The sequence below is a fragment of the Platichthys flesus genome, chromosome 8, assembly GCF_949316205.1.
Source record: "Platichthys flesus chromosome 8, fPlaFle2.1, whole genome shotgun sequence".
Classification (NCBI taxonomy): Eukaryota; Metazoa; Chordata; class Actinopteri; order Pleuronectiformes; family Pleuronectidae; genus Platichthys; species Platichthys flesus.
In genome coordinates, this window is record NC_084952.1 from 11,698,566 (window position 1) to 11,717,825 (window position 19,260).

A 19,260-nucleotide genomic window follows, 5' to 3' on the forward strand; every position below is an offset into this window, starting at 1 on the left:
AAAGAGATAGGGGTTATCAACTACTTAAAAAGCTGTCTCTGCATTTCATTTCCCATAAACCACGGTTTCACCATCACACCTCAACCGTCTTTCTCAGTAAGGACATCTTCCAAATCACTTGTTCACCCACTCTTTCCCTCCCCTAGTCGCTTTCTCTCGCTTCACCCAGTGAGTAATGGCGGGAGCAAAGGATTGTGGCAGAGAGCTATAAAAGTGTAATTTGCTTCATTTTCCTCAGGAAACCAAATTCACTTTCTGTCCTGTGTTACAATCTGTTAACATTCAGATGGCCAGCTATTCAGACAGCGCATTACCCGCCTACACTCGCTACTAATGACCCTCACGCAGAGTGCACACACTCGGAAGCAAGGAGAGCAAGGACACACGAGCTATAAGTGTATAAACAGTGCAAAGTGTATACACATATTCTTGCAGACACACAAAGGCTCTGATTCTGGTTGTAATGGATTGAGAAAAAGAAAAATACAGTGCAGGAGAAAGGAAAGAGAGAGATATTATGTAGAGAAACGGTGGATAGAATAACACTCTGTGAAGAGAGAAAGTTTCTCTCTGAATTAATCTCACTTTTTGCTTCTTAAGAAAGAGAAGAGAGCTCTCTCTACTGGCCTACAAGCCTTTCTCTTTTTCTAATCCCTCTCCTCCTTTCCATTCCGTCCTTTCTCCTGCTCTTTATAAATCTCCCAAACTCTTGTTCCCTTATTCTTTGTCACTTCTTTCATGCCCATCTCTCTCCTCGCCTAACTTGTTCACCAATTCTCTCTCACACTCTCATCACATCTTCCAGCCCTCACAGCAATCCATTCTCTCTTTCTCTATCCCTCTCCTCCATTTCCACCACTCCACTCTCAGGGTGCTAATAGTCTCCTCCTTTGTTCTTGGAGAACAGCGGGGAACAATGGCGGAGTGAGGGTTGTCGTTGTGGCAACAGGCATGAGACAAGAGAGAGGGAGGAAGACAAAGAAGAAAGGCAGAGAGAGAAAGAGCAAGCACAGAGGGGATGCTGGTTGTTAGCCGGGCGGCAGGGAAGCGAGCGCCGGCTAATTACACTCGTTTCTATGCACTCCGCAATTAAACCCTGATGCACGCACACACACACACACCGCCTGCGCTCAGAATATCCATCGCCAGCCACACATACACACTCGCTCAGCAACATCAGAGGGAAAGAGTGAGCAAGATAGAAGGTGGCAGAGAGGCAGAAAGGGGGAGGGCTGGGACAAAAAAAAAAAAAAAAAATGACAAGAAAAGACTGAGGCTATTTTAAATCAATGCCACTGTTCTCTCAAGTAGCAGAGTAAAAGTTCATTAAACTTCTAGCTCAAACACAATCAGCTTCATCAACTCCATTTAAAGACTGTATGTTGAAAATTCAAGTATTAGGTGCCTTGGCGACCTCATTACTTTCACATGTTCTCCAATTTAATTAAAAGTCCGACGGTATATACCAGCAAACCAATAGTTGCTGCATTGTCACCGGTTGGCATCAACACGCTTATTCTTCTCCTCTGCTTATATCAGTTCCATCCCTCCCACTCTGCATATAACCATCAGTTCATCTCAATCCATCTAATCAGCTCATCTGGCCCCATCTCTCCACAGGATGATCTCACCCTCTCCAGAGATAAAGAGATTTAACTTCACACAAATTAACAAACTGGGAATATGGGAGCAAGCGAATCAGAGGTTGAGAAAAGAGTAAGAGAGACGACAATGGGGAGACTTGCATCCAGGTCACACCACCCTGTAGGGTAGAACTTATCCTCCATCTCATAAACACCTCTTCCCAGCTTCCTCCAGCCCTCTACCTTAGCACCAACACTCTTTTCCATTAACGCACGACTCGCAGGAACATGTGTTACATGCTGTCTGCCTGTCTATTCTATTATTCATGTAGTTTAATGCTTACCCGAAGTGTGTGCATGTGTGCAGTGAGTGTTGCAAGTTCATGTTAAAGAGCAGGAACATGCCACTGCATGTCTGAGGGCCAGCTGATGTCGAGCTCTCAGTCTTCATAGACACTTAAGATTGTGCGCACATGCATACAAATATCCACACAAGAAGCAGCATGGGCAAACGCACACACATACATGCAGGCTGCCAGTGAGGCACATGAGGAGTGAAAGGAGTCACATTAAACAGCCAAACTTGTCCTGTTTCGCTTTCATAGCCTCAGTCCATTTTCATAATGCATTAAAACCACCGCTGAGAAGAGAGGGAGACACGGAGGGATGAGGCGGGGGAAGAGAGGGAAGGAGGCACAGAGAGAGAAATGGAGGAGAGAGAAAAAAAGAAGGGAGAAGGGACAAGAAACATTCACAAAGTAATCCAAGGCTGCCGAATGCACAGGGATGCGAGGAAACAAGATAAGGATGAAGGGAGGGGAGGAGTAAGAAAAGAAAACCCATCTCAGAGTCAAGATATGGGAATAGAAAGTGTCTGATAGAGCCACAGTCCGATTAGGAAAGTGAATAAAGGAAGATGGGATGCACTGATAAAACAAGTAAGGGTGACAGCAATAGATGGGAAAGATGATTTAGTCACAAACTTTGACTGTGTTTATTATGAATGCATGAGGGTTTCTATACGTGCGTATCTGTGTTTGTAGTTTTTGTTGTGTGTGTGTGTGAGAGTGTGTGGTTGTACAGTGGCAAGGGGCAGAAGGTTCTCTGTTTCAGCACCAGCAGGCTGATGAGAGTTTGGGGCCAAACAGCCTGGAGGCAGTGCTGGCCTTGTTACTCTCTTTCTCTCTCTCTCTTTTTCTCCCTCTCTGTCACTCTCTCTCTCTCTCTCTCTCTCTGGATCACACAAACAGACACACATTCTCATATTTAAACCAGATAGCTACCACCAGTGCAACATGCCGAGCATTTTGAACACTAAACCTCAGATCACAACAATGTGGCGAACACAACAAAAAAACCTATAAAATAAAGTATTTAGAATAATAATCCACTTGTATTATGAGTAACAAGTAATCCACTTGTATGAGAAACAAGTGCTAATTAATCCATATGGGTTAAATATATTTCAATATCAGACGAGCAATTATACAGCAGACGTTGACAGACTCATTTTAACAAGTTTGTTGAAATGTTATAGTTTGTTTAAGCTAAGACACACCAAACTAACAACATCCTACAGGTATGTGCAGCGTTTAAGCTCAGTGACTTTGTTTACATGGAGAGCAACATTCCCAAATTAACGAGTTTAAGACAATATTCTAAATAAGACATTGCAATGTGAAATACCTTTTCTGATTATTTTCAATTCCTCCTAATCACATTATACATGTAAGGTTGTGATAGAGTTTTCAAAGCATTTTGAGGCATTGACAAACAGCAGTGACCAACTCCTTGAAAACACCTGCCCTGGATGTAAACAATAAAGAAAAAGAAAAAAGTGCTCTTTGACATTTTCCATTAACAATGAATGGAATACTCTATTCACAACTCATGCAAACACCATAATCAAAGTAATTCTGAATATGGTAAATAGCTGGAATATCGTTGTCTATTTTAACGTAATCAGTGTTGTGGTTTAAAAGATTGAACCATTGTCCTATCTTATAAACCCTCACAAGGCAGTTGCATGTTATCTGATCAGCACAAAATATTTGGGGCCAATGAATGAAAATGTGAGTTAACGTGTCATCACAAAAATCTCACAAACGTCAAAAAGCCCATGTATTTATTATTGGAGAAAGTGTTGAAGGTAAATTAAATATGCGGTGAAATCCCCTTGACTCTCTATGTTTGCTGAATGTGTAAATATGGAAATGTTTGAGGGCACATGAGCCATGAAAATTTGACAAGCCTGACCGCTCACTGAGGTTTGATGTTCCCGAGACGGTTTTGAAAACTTTTTCTTTTTAATTCAGTACTTGCTGAGACTTGAAACTTGCTTGAGGTGTTTAATCCATCATAGCTAACACTATGCCGGCTTACTTCCTGTTTTGACAAAGTTAAGTTGTTGTCATCAGTGACACTGCAGCAAAACTTGCAAGTGAGATGTGTTTATGACCTAGAGAGATGCTATCCAAGTCACATTAACGCAAATTATATTTACATTATGCTCATCCTATCGTCTGCCTCCAAGGGTTGATTTTCTGACAAAGCCTCCAATATGTCATAAAACATCTTAGCAGTCAACTCTCAAACCATTTTTCCAGCAACACTAATGAACAAAGGCTAAACCCCTTTTAAAAAAACTAGATTTTCATTCCCTGAGCAGAAACACATGCCTAAAAGAAAGGAAAACTGACAGAGGGTGACCTATGAACAAATCTAATAAGCATCAACCAAATCTGAGAGACTCTAGAACAAGTGGCTTTTTGACTGGGTAGTGAAGCGTTAAAGAACTAGTCGAACAGCAGCTGAGGCATCCAAAAGCCGATCTCGTCCAAGTCAATGGCGTGAAGGCTATCTCACACACACCTGACAGAGACAGAGTGCTGCCAATAGTGCCAGAGGGAACAAGAAAGATGGAGGGTGGCAGACAGTGAGAGCGGTAAAAAAAAAAAAGGGAAAGAGGGAGCAGAAGGCAGCTAAAGAAAGGAGACAAAGAAAGAGCATAAAACCAGAGACATGGAAATGAAGTTGGAAGGGTGACGGTGAACACTGTGGTGGAAGGATGACTGCTGCATGTGTTGATGTCAGCACTTGTTGTTCTTGGAGAAACGGACAAAGGGAGAGGCAGCATTTTGTATTTGTGTGGTAAGTGTGCTGCAACTGAAAGAGGCACACCGCACACTAAAACTTTAATCAGGCATTCATAAAAACAATATCATTAGAGTCTAGCTAAGGTAGAATCAACACACAACTCACCGCATCTTGCAAGCAAACACACACAATACAGTTCACAAAACACTCACGCAGACATAAACAACCTCATTTTCCCTGTCTCCATTCCCCTCCTCTTCATCCTTCCTTTATTGCCTTTCATCTGTCAGTCTATCTTTATAAATCATTGTGCAAGGTAAGGCACCGAGTATGGGTGTACAAGTGCACAGGCTTCTGAAAATGAGCAGCTAGATGGGTAGAGGAGTGAAAAAGCAGGAACACCGAAAAGCCTCGTCTCAAGGACAAAGGTAAGCCACTCAACACTTCTCTGAAAGCAGAGCCAGGCAATTGTAAGTAGTGCATTTTACCCAGCCACAGTCTTCACAACAGAAATAAAGAAAAAACCATGAAAAATGGGAAGCCAGACACAAAATGGACATCCAGAGAGGCACACCTGAATGCCGCAGCCTTCTTTAAAGAGTAGCACGGCTATAGAAATCTCTCACACACTCTTTCTGTCTTTGACAAAGCAGCACTGGAAGGATAAAAGCAGCGAATAAAAGCTGACACAGGACCTTAACAAGACAGGATAATGGTGCCACTGAAAGCAAGACAGGAGTTGCAGAAAACAAGGGCAAGGAGAAGACGGAAAAAAAGTAATTTTATGGATGTCCCTAGAATATACTAAGGGGAGGAAGATGAATGAAAAGAGAATGTGGGGGCGGGTGACGACTGGAGGTGGGTAGGAAGCAACAAGGAGCTAAGTACGGCAGCCAGAGGAGGAGAGGGAGAGGGCAGATAGAGGAAACTGAATGAGAAAGTAATAAAGTCAGAAAATCATAAAAAATGACTTTACTTTTCTTTCTTAGTTTGAAATAATCCATGCCCTATATACACACTCTAACAGAGTGCGATATGTGTATGTGCACGCGTGTGAGCGGATCACGCACCGATAACATTACACTCCTTAATTCCTAATTAATCCTTCTAAACTGGATTATGGTGCAGAGCCTGACAAGTCCAGGATTTCCGACCCTCGCCCTGATGACTGTGCGTGTGTGTCTCTGTGTGCGTGTGTGTCTGTGTGTGCGTGTGTCACTTTGCTGTTTTTCAGCTCGAGGTCTCATAAGGCTGGCCTGTCCTTGGTTACATGATGTTGGGAAATGAAGCCGACAGTGTCTATGGTCCCCTATGACACAAACACACGGGCGCTTGAACACACACACACACTCAGTTAGATTCCCTCACACAAACACACACATACATACACTGTCGCTTGCATTCGTACACAACTGCACAAGGAGCCCCTAGACCACAGGTCTTGAAACACTTATGAATTATGGTGGTGAGTGGCAAGAACTCTTAGCATTACTTTACTCATTTTAAGTGAAGACTCATGGGGGTTATGTGCTTGCTCATGTAACAAACACAGGTCCCCCGACAGATACACTTGTCCTGGTTTAAAAGCTGCCACACAAACTGTCCCATGTGATGTATTCTTTATTACATTGCAGTTTGAAATAAAGCAGAGGGCTCAGCCGACACCAATAGGTACTGAGTGCACCAACCACACCAAGGCAATTTCCTGTATGTGCAAATATACATGGCAATAAAAAGAATTCTGATTCTGATTCTGAATTCATCGAATTTTCCATTGTATTGAGGTGATGAGCTGACAAGTGTATTCTGCTGCAAAATAGATCTGATATATAAAACACCAGAACCATAATAATAATAAATCCACTGTTTAATTTCCAAAAGAATTTAGTGATGATTGCCGAATGATGTATAAATGAAGGGTACCGGAACATGACATATATACACAACATATGTGACGTCCTACATTCAAAACCATGTACTGATGTTACAGCATTGAAGATACAATACACAGAGTCGTACCATTCTGAACCTGGCAAGGGACTTTTAGGACAACGCCATCACTCCTCTCTCTCCCCACAATCCCCAATGTTCTTCCCTTTCAACTGTCAACAAAAAAAATCGAACTACAGGGACATTCCACAACTTGATGACGGAAAAGGAAGAAGGACAGGAAAACAGACACTGCAAATTGCTTTTCTCTCAAATAACCAAGAATAAAGTGACGACGCAGAAGGAAACTTAAGGAATGCACAGCACAGAACATAATTTGGATTTTCTGACAAACTTATATCTGAGTCCCTCGAGCCTGAAACTCAACTTAAAAGTTTGGATTTATGGGAAGACATTTCATTTGATGGGAGAGATGAACGGAAACAGAAAATACACGTCTCAGGCTTTTGCAATTTAATTGGCTAATGCTTATGTTTGACTGCAGAAAATCTAAAATAATAATCATAACATCCTAGATTTGGGTTTTAAAATGTGGACAATCTGAGATAAATTTCTATTGTTTTGGGGAATGTAAGATGAGGAATAAGATAATACAAGATTTTGTCAGACTAATAATCCTTGGAGCACGAGTTTTTCTGATTCGGTTTTTAGTGAAAAGAACATTACATTAGGAAGAAGATATTTCAACATGTTCGTTAGAAGCCAAACATAAGACAGCATTGATATAATCCTCCACTTGGAGCAGAATGCAAGCCCAGCATGAGCATTTAGTTCATATTGACTGTTGAACTGTTGGGTTGAAACACTGTATGATATTTCTGGGATTTCTTTGTTTCTGAGAAACACTTTTATTTTCCATTTCTATCTGTTCAGTTTTAAATAAAAGGAGTTTCATATTTGAATTAATTGTTCTCACATTCTAACGTTTACCAAAAGAGACCTAACATTTTTGCTGTAACATACAATAACCCATTTTAGGTGTGGTTGGATGCGTGGACGGATGGAGGGGGATTACAAAGGGATAGATGGAGTAAGTTGGGGGGAATTAGCATGCTTTCTTGCATTCTACGCCTCAGTGGAGCACTACGTGGCTTGTTGATGCCTCTAAGTGCTATGCAGTATTAAGCAGACAATCTCTAAGGAGGCCCAGTGGCATAGTGTACGTGTGTGCGCGCGTGTGCATGCGGACTGACCACTAACTGTGTACAGTTAAGTACAAAGCCCTAAATAACCTGTTTGGGGAACAGAGAGAGGGAAGGGACTCGGCGAGATTCACTGGAGAGCCAAACGGTGTCAGAAGAACAAGGCATTAAATTGCTCTCCGTGATGTGTTCCACCCCTCAGAGAGAGACAGACAGGAGCAGAGCAGAGTACGATTAAAAAGGCAGCAAAAGGTCTCAGTACCTCCCGTCTTTTCTGCCACACACTGTACACAAACAGAGAAAAGGGCGGCGGGAACATACAGGTTGATCACCCTTCCCTAAGAGCGAAGCCGCGTCTCCCCTGCGGAGAACTCCACTGCAATCAGCCAGCAACGCATTAGACGTGACCACCTTCTCTGCCCGGCTCACTCATTTCGCCTTTCCTCACTCCCATGCTATCACATTCAACTTAACTCTCTCTCTCCTGATTTTACCTGCGCCTCAATCCCCATCACTCTCGTTTCTTCATGTCTCTTCACCTTTTGATCATTTGTCATCCCTTCATTCCCTCCCTCAGTGCTGCCTTCAATCGTACACAGATCACTCCCTGCCTCCATTCGTCCTTCTCCTAGCCTCATTCATTTTGTGCCTCTCTCCTTCACTCTGCCCTCAATAACACCATCCGTCTTCTCATCTACTGAACCAAGATTAGTCTCCATCCATCTGCGCCTTTGACAATAAGCTCCAGTGCTTTGTTTCCCCTTTTCTTCAGTACATGCAGTTTTCCAAAGTCACATTAACGACATCTAGAATAAACCTGAGAATTCAACACATAAACGGGATCAATACATAGGTGACATCCTTAATGCTGAACCATACCATTTGCATATGATGAATACTGATCAGCAGGCTTCAGAATGCAAGTGTGAACCTGCCGTCACTGAAGGTTTTTGTTTTTCCTGAAAAACAGTGCACTAGCCTTCATGTTTGTTTCCTTCAACTGGCTTCAATCCAGCAGCATACTTTTTATCATCAATCCAGCGCCCCAAAAAGGTTATGCAAGCTGTTATCTATCTTCGTCTATGCCCACCATCTCGTGAGAAGTTACTTCTTTAAAAAAGCTTAGAGCAAACCCACATTTTTCAGTCTGGAAAAAAGTGAAAGTGGCATGTTTGGAGTTGGACTGAGAAAGATTTACAGCCCTGAATATCCTTAAAACGCAAAAGCTAAACTGTTAAATGTAACTTTTTTATTAAAATGAAATTTTATTGAAAAGAAAATTATTAGTTAGTTAATTATTAAACAAAGCGGCATTTTAACGCAAAAAAAAACCCAACACAAATATCCTGTTTCTTTCTATTTTTATGAGTATTTTCTTTTCTTTAATGCTGTTATGGTCTATTGCTCCTGCAGTATTAAACCGCAATCTTCTTTGAGGCTAGAAACAAAGACAGCAGTGAGGGGGAGAAAAACTTCAGAGAAAAAAAAAAATCAACATGAAACTTTGAAAGCACAAACTCTCCGGGTTCTTCAAAAACTTTCCAGAACAGACTTAAAAAGCCATTCTTGGAGAGATCTTTAGATATCTGTGGCGTGTCACCCTATGCACCCAAACAGACAGGAGTGGCTGCTGCATGCACAACAAGTCCTGAAAGGTTCCCTCTGCTCGCTGCACATCTACAGTGTAGCAGCTCCAGCAGACAATGCACTTCTAAGTACAATACTCCAAAAACAAAAAGGCAGAGACAGTATCTAAGCAAAACACCTGACTCGCATTAGTTATAGGTACCGTGTGGTTAGTGCACTGCAACTTGTTATAGTTGTAATTCAATCTGAGGTGAAATGGTTCTAACATCAGGACTGTACTTCTACACTGATGATTCATATTTGTGTCCTAATGAAACTGCAACAGGAAGCTTTGGAGTCAGGCTGACGTGGTTTCTGCCTCTAAAAGTGGTCAAGGAAATGATTAAAGAATTCAGTAAGGTATTAGTCACTCCAAAGGCTTTGTTCAAGCCAAGATGGAGTTTTTCTGGGGAAGTTGGACTCCAATTTTCTGGCGCAGTCAAGCTCTTCGGCCGCTTGGAAATGGTACAACTCCAAAGCCCACTCACTCAGATCAATACATAAAGTAGTAACTCCATCCGCACAATGACAAATTACTCATCTCCTTTCTTTTCTCTTTCTTTCACTGTTAGTCCCTGACGCCCTGCAACCATCACCCTGCTTTGCCAGTCTCAGTTTCACCCTGCAGTTAATCTGCTGGGTGGAGTGATGTGCGCTTGGGGAACCGACAAGAGGGAGATGGAGATGAAGGAAGAGGGGAATGAAGGGAATGAGAGGAGAGGGGAGGCGATGAGGAGATGGCCATGCATTATTGAGCATACAGAGTGGAGTTTTTAGGGGATGAATGTGAAAGCGTGTTTAGGGACAACCTTTTCCTTTCTGCCTCCCCCGCCTTCTCCCTTCCTTCATTCCTTGCCCTCCCTCCAACTTTCTTTCCCCAAGAGGACAGCCACATGTCTTATTCAGTGGGGAGGTTAAAAATTCAAAACTAGGAGGGAGGAGGTGGAGGGGAGAAGGAAAGAGAGTACCTGGAAATGGTCAAAATGAAGGAATGTCTTTAGGGAGTTTTCTCCAGTGCTAATCTGGAGAGCTCCGTGCTTTGATTAGACACGTGCGTGTGTGCGTGCGTGCGAGAGGTGGGTGGGTGTGCGGTGAGGGAAGATGAAGACGGGGGAGGTAGATGAATAGAAAGGGAAAGGAAACGGGCGCAGGAGAGGGAGTAGACACTTTCATGCAGCGCGGTGTAGTGTAGCACACAGCATGGTGAAAAATTAAGGTGCCTGCAGGGCGAAGCAGGGCCCACGTCTCAAAGAACACGACACACGCAGATACTGAGTAATGGAGCCAGGGCTTCAGCATGCAAATACACACAAACAGGAACAAAGACTCCGGAGCAAACCAACTGTAATTGACCAGGTAGCATATACACACACACAACAGAATTGTACTCACATAAACTATGCATACACATCTAAGTTTTTATGCCTGCCCTACAAATTCCTGACACACAAACACACTTTTTAGTACACACAGTTACACGGTTACTGGTAGCAGATTAAGGTCAGAAAGTGGAGCATGGCCTGGTCCACCAAGCCCTGTAAATACCATCGGTGTCTAGTGTAAATGCCACTGGGTTATCCATATTACACACACAGCCTCACACACAGGGGCCTTGTTACACGAGCAGCAATAAAAGCCAGGCAGGTTCCAACACACTTACAAAGCTCACACACACACACACACACACACACACACACACACACACACACACACACACACACACACACACACACACACACACACACACACACACACACACACACACACACACACACACACACACACACACACACACACACACACACACACACACACACACACACACACACACACACACACACACACACTGATATAAACAACATAAAGTGCACCTTGAGAAAGTTGGTGCAAGTGTGTACAAAGTTGGGCTGAAATTGATAGTTTTAATATGTGCAGTTGTGTGAGAACCCTGAAGACACGGTCTGAGCCATCAGCATAATGGGGGAGATAGTCTAATAGCACCCTAATAACTCACAAGCTAGCCAATACAGCATCAGTCGCAGCTTAAGGCTACTGTTAAAAGATGCGAATGAGATAGAAGCTTTTGACTTTAAAAGGCCAGTTTCAGATGCCTCCCTGCAACCATCTATCTTTCCTTTTCTCATTTCCCAGCATGCTTTATCTTAACCTCTCCACCGTTCTTATGTCCTTTTGCTGGTTCTATCCCTTGTTCATTGTCTCTTTTCATAAGAGGCCCTTTATCAGGGGGAGATAAGAGATGAGAGGTGAGGAAATCAGCAGAGGCGAGGAAGAGGAGAAGAAGGGAGGGGGATTGGAAGGTTAATGCTCCTATCTTGTCAACTCCATCTTTGAAGTTGTTGCTCTTTACCGCTCCATTTTTTTTTATGTATGCTATCAGTGACATCAAAGTGGGCTAAGTCTCCTATGTGTGTCTATGCATCTGTGTGTCTCTGTCCTCCGGGATAGGTAGCTAATATTGCAAAGAATAAACAGAGAGAGATTCGCTGCCTCAGGCATAACAGTCAATCTGCACTTTTAGCGGCACTACACTTCTCTCCTTATCTTTTTCTCCTAATTAACATGCTTTCTATGCAAATCATAGATATGGTCTCAGTAGTATAACCCTTCCTCCAGAACAGATCAATAATAAAACTCAAAACTGAACATATACCTTCAAGAGCTTGCTTCAAAAGCATAGATCCTGCACATGGTAATAAATGGGGGGGGGGGGGGTGCTGATGTGACCAAGAGAAGCTAAACGGAAAGGAGGAGTGGGTGTAAGGATTGTAGGTGTGCATAGATATATCCCTTCATCCCCTATCTCTTGTCATGTATTTCCCCTCATGGCCTGGGTGGTTAGAAAAAAAAATCTCACAAACAATGGGAATACTTAGCATCTGTAACAAGCTTTTGAGCTTATCGGCCAATCCCTCAATTAAACACACACACACACTCAAAGATTACAAATGTACTCACAGGCACACACATACACACACCCAGAGGTTCTCTCAGCCCCTGCTCAGCTGTCATATCACTGGGAACATTTTAATGGTAATGGTGTAGGGATGAGAGATTGGAAAGCAGGCTGGCTGGCTGACCGACTGGCTGGCTGGTTGGAAGAGGAGCAAATTGAAGCGAAGAAGGTCTATTCCGTTTAAAAACAGGATCATCTCCGGGAGAGAAAAGGCAGCAAGGAGATTAGGCACACACAGCGGTAATGCTCCAGCATGAGTACACAGCTCATTTGCATGTAAAACAGAGGAGAGAGAGATGTAACGAGGGCGGGATGGAGGGAGAGATGGAATGAAGAGAGTGAGACAAAAGCATCCGTGTGTGTGTGTGAGTGTGTGAGTGTGTGTGTGTGGCGCTCATATGTACTCACATAAGTGTATGCTTCTGTTTGTGCATGTGAGCTATTGCGGTTGGCAGTGAGAGCCACACAGATGTGTTTGAACCTGATAAGGCCTGATGAATGAGCGTCGTTTTGCGGCTGTTCCTCAACCATAAAGAGACGGTGAATGAGGAAACCCTGGCTATTGCCGCACTGAGAATACCCACCGAGGCTTAGAGAGCGAGCAAAGCCAACCTAATGCACCGCTACTGTTAAGGGCTTAAGAGGTATAGTTAGGATTTAAACTTAAGCAGTGGTACACATAAACACTTAAAATTGCACGTAAACAGACAACCCCAAACACAGCCTATAACCATCAAATCTTCCATTTACAGGTTACTGAAAATTGGTCTATATATGGGCCATAGGTGCTGTTCAGATTCAAAGACACCACACACAGTACCACAGTCATCCAATCGTGGGGCCATTTGTTTGGGGGCAAAAGGTGCGGAGAGTAAATGGGAATAGAAATGTTAGTGGAGAAATGGCTGCAAAAATGGAGAAAAGAAGGGAAGAATAGCGCAATATTCTTTCCAGCTCATTCTGCGACATTAGTGACCCTTGCATTAACCTGCTTCTCCCTCTGCAGCCTGAAAAACTGAATGATTTATTAACAAAGCTGGCCACTGTAGGCTACACAAGTACAAATATACACGCAGAGATGTACACACACTCAAGGAGAACTCGACACATTATACACACGATTTTCAAAGCTAATACTAATTTATCACCACAGCGCGAGCATGCACAAACACTCTTATGGCTTGATAACATGTGCCCATTCCTCATTTAGTCATGTAAGTGCTTTATTAGTGCACATTTTAAACAGTCCCAGGAGATGCCAGCTCTGAGTCTACACATTCCATAAACAGTTATCTGAAACCCTCTAATTATACACAAACACTCATTGGAACCCGCAAATGTTTCTTGGCTGTGACCTAGAGGGAATGGAACTAACGGTAGGAAAATAAACATGCTCTAGATGCGAGTTGTGGAGTGATTATCACACTGGGGTAGGCGAGGAGAAGATGAAGAGGGAAGACAAGCTGAGGTAACGGAAGCTACGTCCATACTCCTATGTTTGCTGTACTGATTGCTGTCCAAGTGAGCGTTTTGGCTCTGAATCAGTTAAAATCCCTGTCCACCCTATCATGCCAGAAAACACATGTCACGTGACCAACCACATACACTGGGCAAGACTGAACTACATTGGTAGCTGAGGCTGGTGCTGTAAAGTGGTCAAGTTACAGGAGCCTTACGAAACCAGCGAAGGCTCCATCAAGACTGAAAGGGAAAACAATCCGCATGGGGTTATGTCTACCTCACTATTTCAGAATATCTCTGTATGGGCCTGGACAGACTAAATGCAGCCCTGCAGTTTTCAAACTAAAACACGCCCAGGAGCGTTTCCAAACATCTTCGTTACAGGGTCTCTAAAATTCCACAATAGTGTGGACGCCAAGCAAGAGCAGGACTGGGCTTGATTTAATTAATTTGCATAGAAATTCTCCTTTGAATGACAATGACCTTGAATCAGTGCACTGAAACGCAAAGTCAAGACAAACAAATGTCAGCTCTGTAGAAGAGGTAATGTTAGTTTAACACTGCGCCATCATTCTCGGTGCCCCTTGGTCTTCCATTGGTAATATATTATATCTCATTGCTTTCACTGAGACAACTCGAGAGGCTCCAAGTATGTGCAGTCACACGCACACAAACGCACGCACGCACACAGTAGTTAGATGAAAGTCTGCAGCACAAATACACAAACATCCACGACCACACACACATAAATACCTACAGAGAAGGAAATTGATTTTTTTAGAACATAGGGAGATCATTATTATAATTGGTTTGTAAATGTGGCTATGCTCACCCACCCACTCTCTGACGAACATAAGCAGCAGACAGACAAACATGCATTTATTTGCAATTAATTTGCCTAGACTTTACAGGAATCACATGTGTTACCAGAGGGTGATGATGCATGTGCAGGAGTGCTACAAAGCGAAGCCCTGTGGATGGTGTCACAAAATTCCTCCTCTGCATTTCGGGGGGGAAAAAAGGGAAACAAGGTCATCTCACTACAACAGACCACAGAAACACAGGAAAGGGGAGGGCTGAAACGGCTGGAGAATTGGGATATGAAAATTATCTTCCCATTATGAGGATTAATAATCATATATGCTCCTGGCACTTTTATTTCTTTTCTCTCCCGAATCAAATTAATCCCAGACGCTCCCCGTAGCCCAGTCTTTCCCTCTGCTCACTCTTGTTTTTTTCCACCTATACCTCCTCCTCCTCTATCAAACCAGTTCTGTCCACCTATTTATATAACTATTATTATGACCAAAAGAAAGAATAAAACATATCAAAAAGCAGAAAACAAACACACTGACTTAAAAGTGAGGAATTAAGAACCAGTGGCTTGAGAGAAAATGTGAGAATAAACTTGCTGCTTGAACTACTTTACACCAACACATACTTGCTCATGTCTCTGTCTGCAATTGCAAATAGTTCTATCACGTCGCTGATCCTAAGCCCTTACATTCAAAATGATGGGGGGGGGGGGGGGAATTATAGCATGGTCTCTCCAGCACAAATAGTGCAGTGGAATTTGGAGTCACATTAACACATAAATTGCTGTGAAGGCTCTGGATGGAGCCTTAAATAGATGTTTTTGTAATCAAATCAAACAGACATTCACAGATGTACAGCTTGGTATAATCTCAGACTGGGCATCATTTCAAACTCATTCAAAAGCGTAGTTGTGTAATAAAAAGAAAAAAATATTATTATATCACATATTTTCGATTCAAAGGCAGAGGTTTGGTAAACTAAAACGCCCACCACCTAAAATGTACCTTCAACCTCAATATGCTTTATCAACATCACACGAATGGATACGCTGACTGTACCACATGGAGAAAGCTAGCAGGCAGCCCCAACATTTTCCCAGAGGTGGTGCAACTTCTGGAAACCTTGACAGTGAAAACCTAACTCAATTTATTGACTGGCATCAAAAGTGAATATTTCTAATTTGATATCAGAGTTTTGTATTTTAATCCGAGTGACTAAGATGTTCGGCAGCGCAGTGCAACTAACGGTGACCTTGACTTCAATGGTTGTTTGCCAGGTAGGTCGAGGAGTTCCAGAGGAGGAAAGGTAAAAAGTCTTGAGGTAAAGAAGGCTCGACTGGAATAAATCTGCAAAGGTGGAGCTTTTCTCCAATAGTTGATGGTATTGCTTTCCCTGACCTCAGAACCACTGTTGAAAACACGCAGCCAAGTAGGTTCAATGCTGAAACAGCTTAGTTTTATTAGGCATGAAGTGAGTGTGTGTATGTGAGCAGCTGTACTCATATTTGTGAGGACCATTTTGAGCATAGACCTTATGGAGTGACCTTATGGCCGGTCCTCACTTTTTCAAAGTCTTGTTTGAGGGTTAGAATTAGGCTTAGGTTAGGTAAGGCCCGAGGGGCACAGGCACACAGGGAGGACATGGTCCCCGGTAAAATTCAAGGAGCCCGGGTAAGGGCTAGGCACTTAGTTGTGATGGTTGAGGTTAAGGTAAGGGGCTGGCAAATGCATAATGCCAATGAGTGTCTTCATTAAGATGTAAGTACAAGAATGTGCATGTGTGTGTGCGTGCATGTGTGAGAGCTAAAATTGTATAGCAGTATACATATTAAATTTGCTGAAGGATAGTAATATAGAATAATTGACGTGTAAATTAACATAAACCAAATGCTAATAAGCGATTGTAAATGTCAGGGGACTCAGTGGATGTTGACTGTTAAATAGGATTTCACAAGCTCTGCTCTTGTTGCCGCTAAATCCATCCTAACATTAAAAATTATCACTTCAATTAATACAAGCGATAAATGTTATGATTATAATCTCTTCCATTTGATTGGATTGTGGAGAAATTTTGCTGGAGAGTAGCTGGAGAGTATCAGCAGCATAAAGGATAACTGGGCTGAGCTTAATAAACAGATACAGAGACTGAAAACGGAAATAACTACAGAGATAAAATGATTGAATATATGTGCAGTGTCTCAGTGTGTGTGTCAGAGTGTGTAATTGTGTCCATGAGAGCCATTTGCAGCCAGAGGGTGTGTCTCCCACCATCAGCTCTCTGCTCTTCCACCGAGCCTCGGAGGTCAACACCCCTGACACTGCCCTGAGCTTGCCACCCCCACCTGAAAATGTGTTTTCTGTGTGGGTGTGTGTGTGCATGCAACCCCAGCTGCGCTGCTGGGCAGGCGATGCAGAGGAGGAGGACGGGTCAGGGAGGGTCAGCGGAGACTCGGTGTGGTGTCGATCTGCTTTTGCTGGGTAACAAGGAATGGGAGGCGCAAGAGGAGGAGTAGGATGAGGAAGAGTGAAGCCAGGCTCCCAGAGGTGAGGGATAAGGAGATGATAAGGAAGTCAGAAGGAATGGATTAGGCCTAGAGCAGTTTGTTTAAGCAAGAGAAGGAAGGACGGGGGGGGCGAAGGGTCAATCTGCAGCTGGTAGCTTATTGGGAATAAGTGTATGGGCTACCACAGACACGCATGCATGTATACACACTATAGACACAGTGTGGATCAAACCACACGAGTATTCACAAACACACACGCAAAACTTAAATGCATCCACAACCGCTTAACCAAATCCCAATACTGCTTCAATGTTTTAGTCCGAACTACCAGATTTCAACACATTCAAAACACACACAGGAAATCAACCACACACACAGTGTAATAAACACTCGGCGAATCTCTCTCCCTCTCCTTCTCATTCAGTGCATCCACTCGGGCAGACAAACAGACAGGTGTGGGGCTATGAAAAGGCCACGGTGTCTTTATAGTGAGCTCTCAGAAAAGGTTATTAGACATCAACTGCAACAGGCGGCTGTCTCGGCCAATAAAAGGAAAGCGTGGGTGAACAGGCCAAGGGGATGGGGGGTCAAATTAAGGAGTGACAAGCGGAAGTAAGGACTTGCCATACAGGTGAATGCAGATGGGGCAGCTGCCAACACTGACATTTAGGTGACATCTACAGCTAGCATCAGCCATGTGTGCCTGCGTAGGCTGTTTATGTATATGACACAAGCTGTGTGTGTATGCGCAGGGAGACCAAATCTGAAGGTCAGACGGAATTATATACACACCCACACGCACTGTCTGTCTGAGGGTTCCCGGTATCCTGGTTATGATATGAATATGGAGAAGTTAGAGCAGAAGGCTCAGTGACACCGGGACAAGGTGATAAGAGTGGACAGGTGTGCGTATGCGAGCGTATGCCCGTGTGTCAGCGCTTTGTGCCAGGACAGCAGGTGGCTAGTCAAAGGACATCGGTGACCTTCTCCTTATCCCTCTATCCATCTCTCATTCCGTCCCCCAAGTCCCAATTCATCTCACCCGGATGGGAGCGCACTCTCGGCACAACAAGTCATGGGCACACTCGAGAAGATGAACACAAACACAGGTGTGGGTGGTTTATTCATGAACTCACGGGAGTGTCTGGTTTGACACAGCATTGCTGAATAATGTAAATATGCAGCATGTCCTCCGAGCAGAGAGAGAGAAGGGTGAAAAGGGCTGGAGAAGATGTGTGAAAAAACTAGCTAAATGGAAGCGTGAGTGTGATATTCTTACCTTTAGTGGCTGATGGAAGCAACGGCAGGAGGATTGAAATAGATGTGGAGTTTGGTTGAGATGGGGAGAGAAAGACGTTGCTTATTACTGTGAAACTACATAACCAAAAAAGGTATAAAAAAAACAAAAACACAAGCACTCACTTTTTGTCTGTGAGGAAAAGGTCAAGGTGAGTTTGGCAAAGAGCTCATTGCTTTCAAATTTATCCTCTTTCGCCTTGGTCCAGAAACTTTTCTCAGAGAGGTCTTCAGATCCGATCTGAGAGAGAAGACCAGTACACACAGAGAGAGGGGGAGAATGGAGAGCGTTAAAAAGGCAGATGTATTGTTTCTGCAAGGTAGCTGTATCATCAAAAGTGACACATTTTTCCAAAAATGGTGAGCTGTACGTCAAACAATGAGATGAGCAGATGAAGAAGTTGAGAGAACAATGGAAACAACAGGCTGGTATATGAGGCCAGCAGTGTGGTGGTAGAGGGAGGGGATGAGGATGGAAGGAAGGGAAGGACGAATAAAAGAAAAAAAGCAGGAAACAAGAAGTCATTTCCTCTAATCTTCTTCACAGTGTTTCTACCACAAAGCGTATTGAGCTTCAGAGCTTCACACACAGAAATGCAAAGATATAGAGGGGTTTCCACTCCCTTTCCTACCAATCTCATTTCTTCCTTCACCCATTATCGGCTGCTCTCTCTGTAAACCTCTCCATGTCTTGGTGTTGCACTCGTTCTCTATTCTAGTCACAAGTCACAATTAACTTCATCTTTTTTCCCTTCTCCACTTTCTGAGTGTTCTCATCAGAGGGAAAAGACAAAGAGAGAGAGTGAAACCGAG

General features: G+C 43.3%; 1 protein-coding gene across 2 annotated transcripts in view; it reads right to left on the reverse strand.

Annotated features, from left to right (window-relative positions):
* Positions 1 to 17,447: 17,447 nt before the first annotated feature.
* The window catches only part of LOC133958481 (protein diaphanous homolog 1), a 41,683-nt gene continuing 39,870 nt past the window's right edge, over positions 17,448 to 19,260 (reverse strand). For both annotated transcript variants that reach the window (XM_062393299.1, XM_062393298.1), the window contains 2 exons: positions 18,574 to 18,688; positions 17,448 to 18,439 (listed from right to left, as the gene is read on the reverse strand). In XM_062393299.1, the coding sequence (XP_062249283.1) occupies positions 18,396 to 18,439; positions 18,574 to 18,688 (159 nt within the window). In that variant the 3' untranslated portion in view covers positions 17,448 to 18,395. The remainder of the gene's footprint in view (positions 18,440 to 18,573; positions 18,689 to 19,260) is intronic.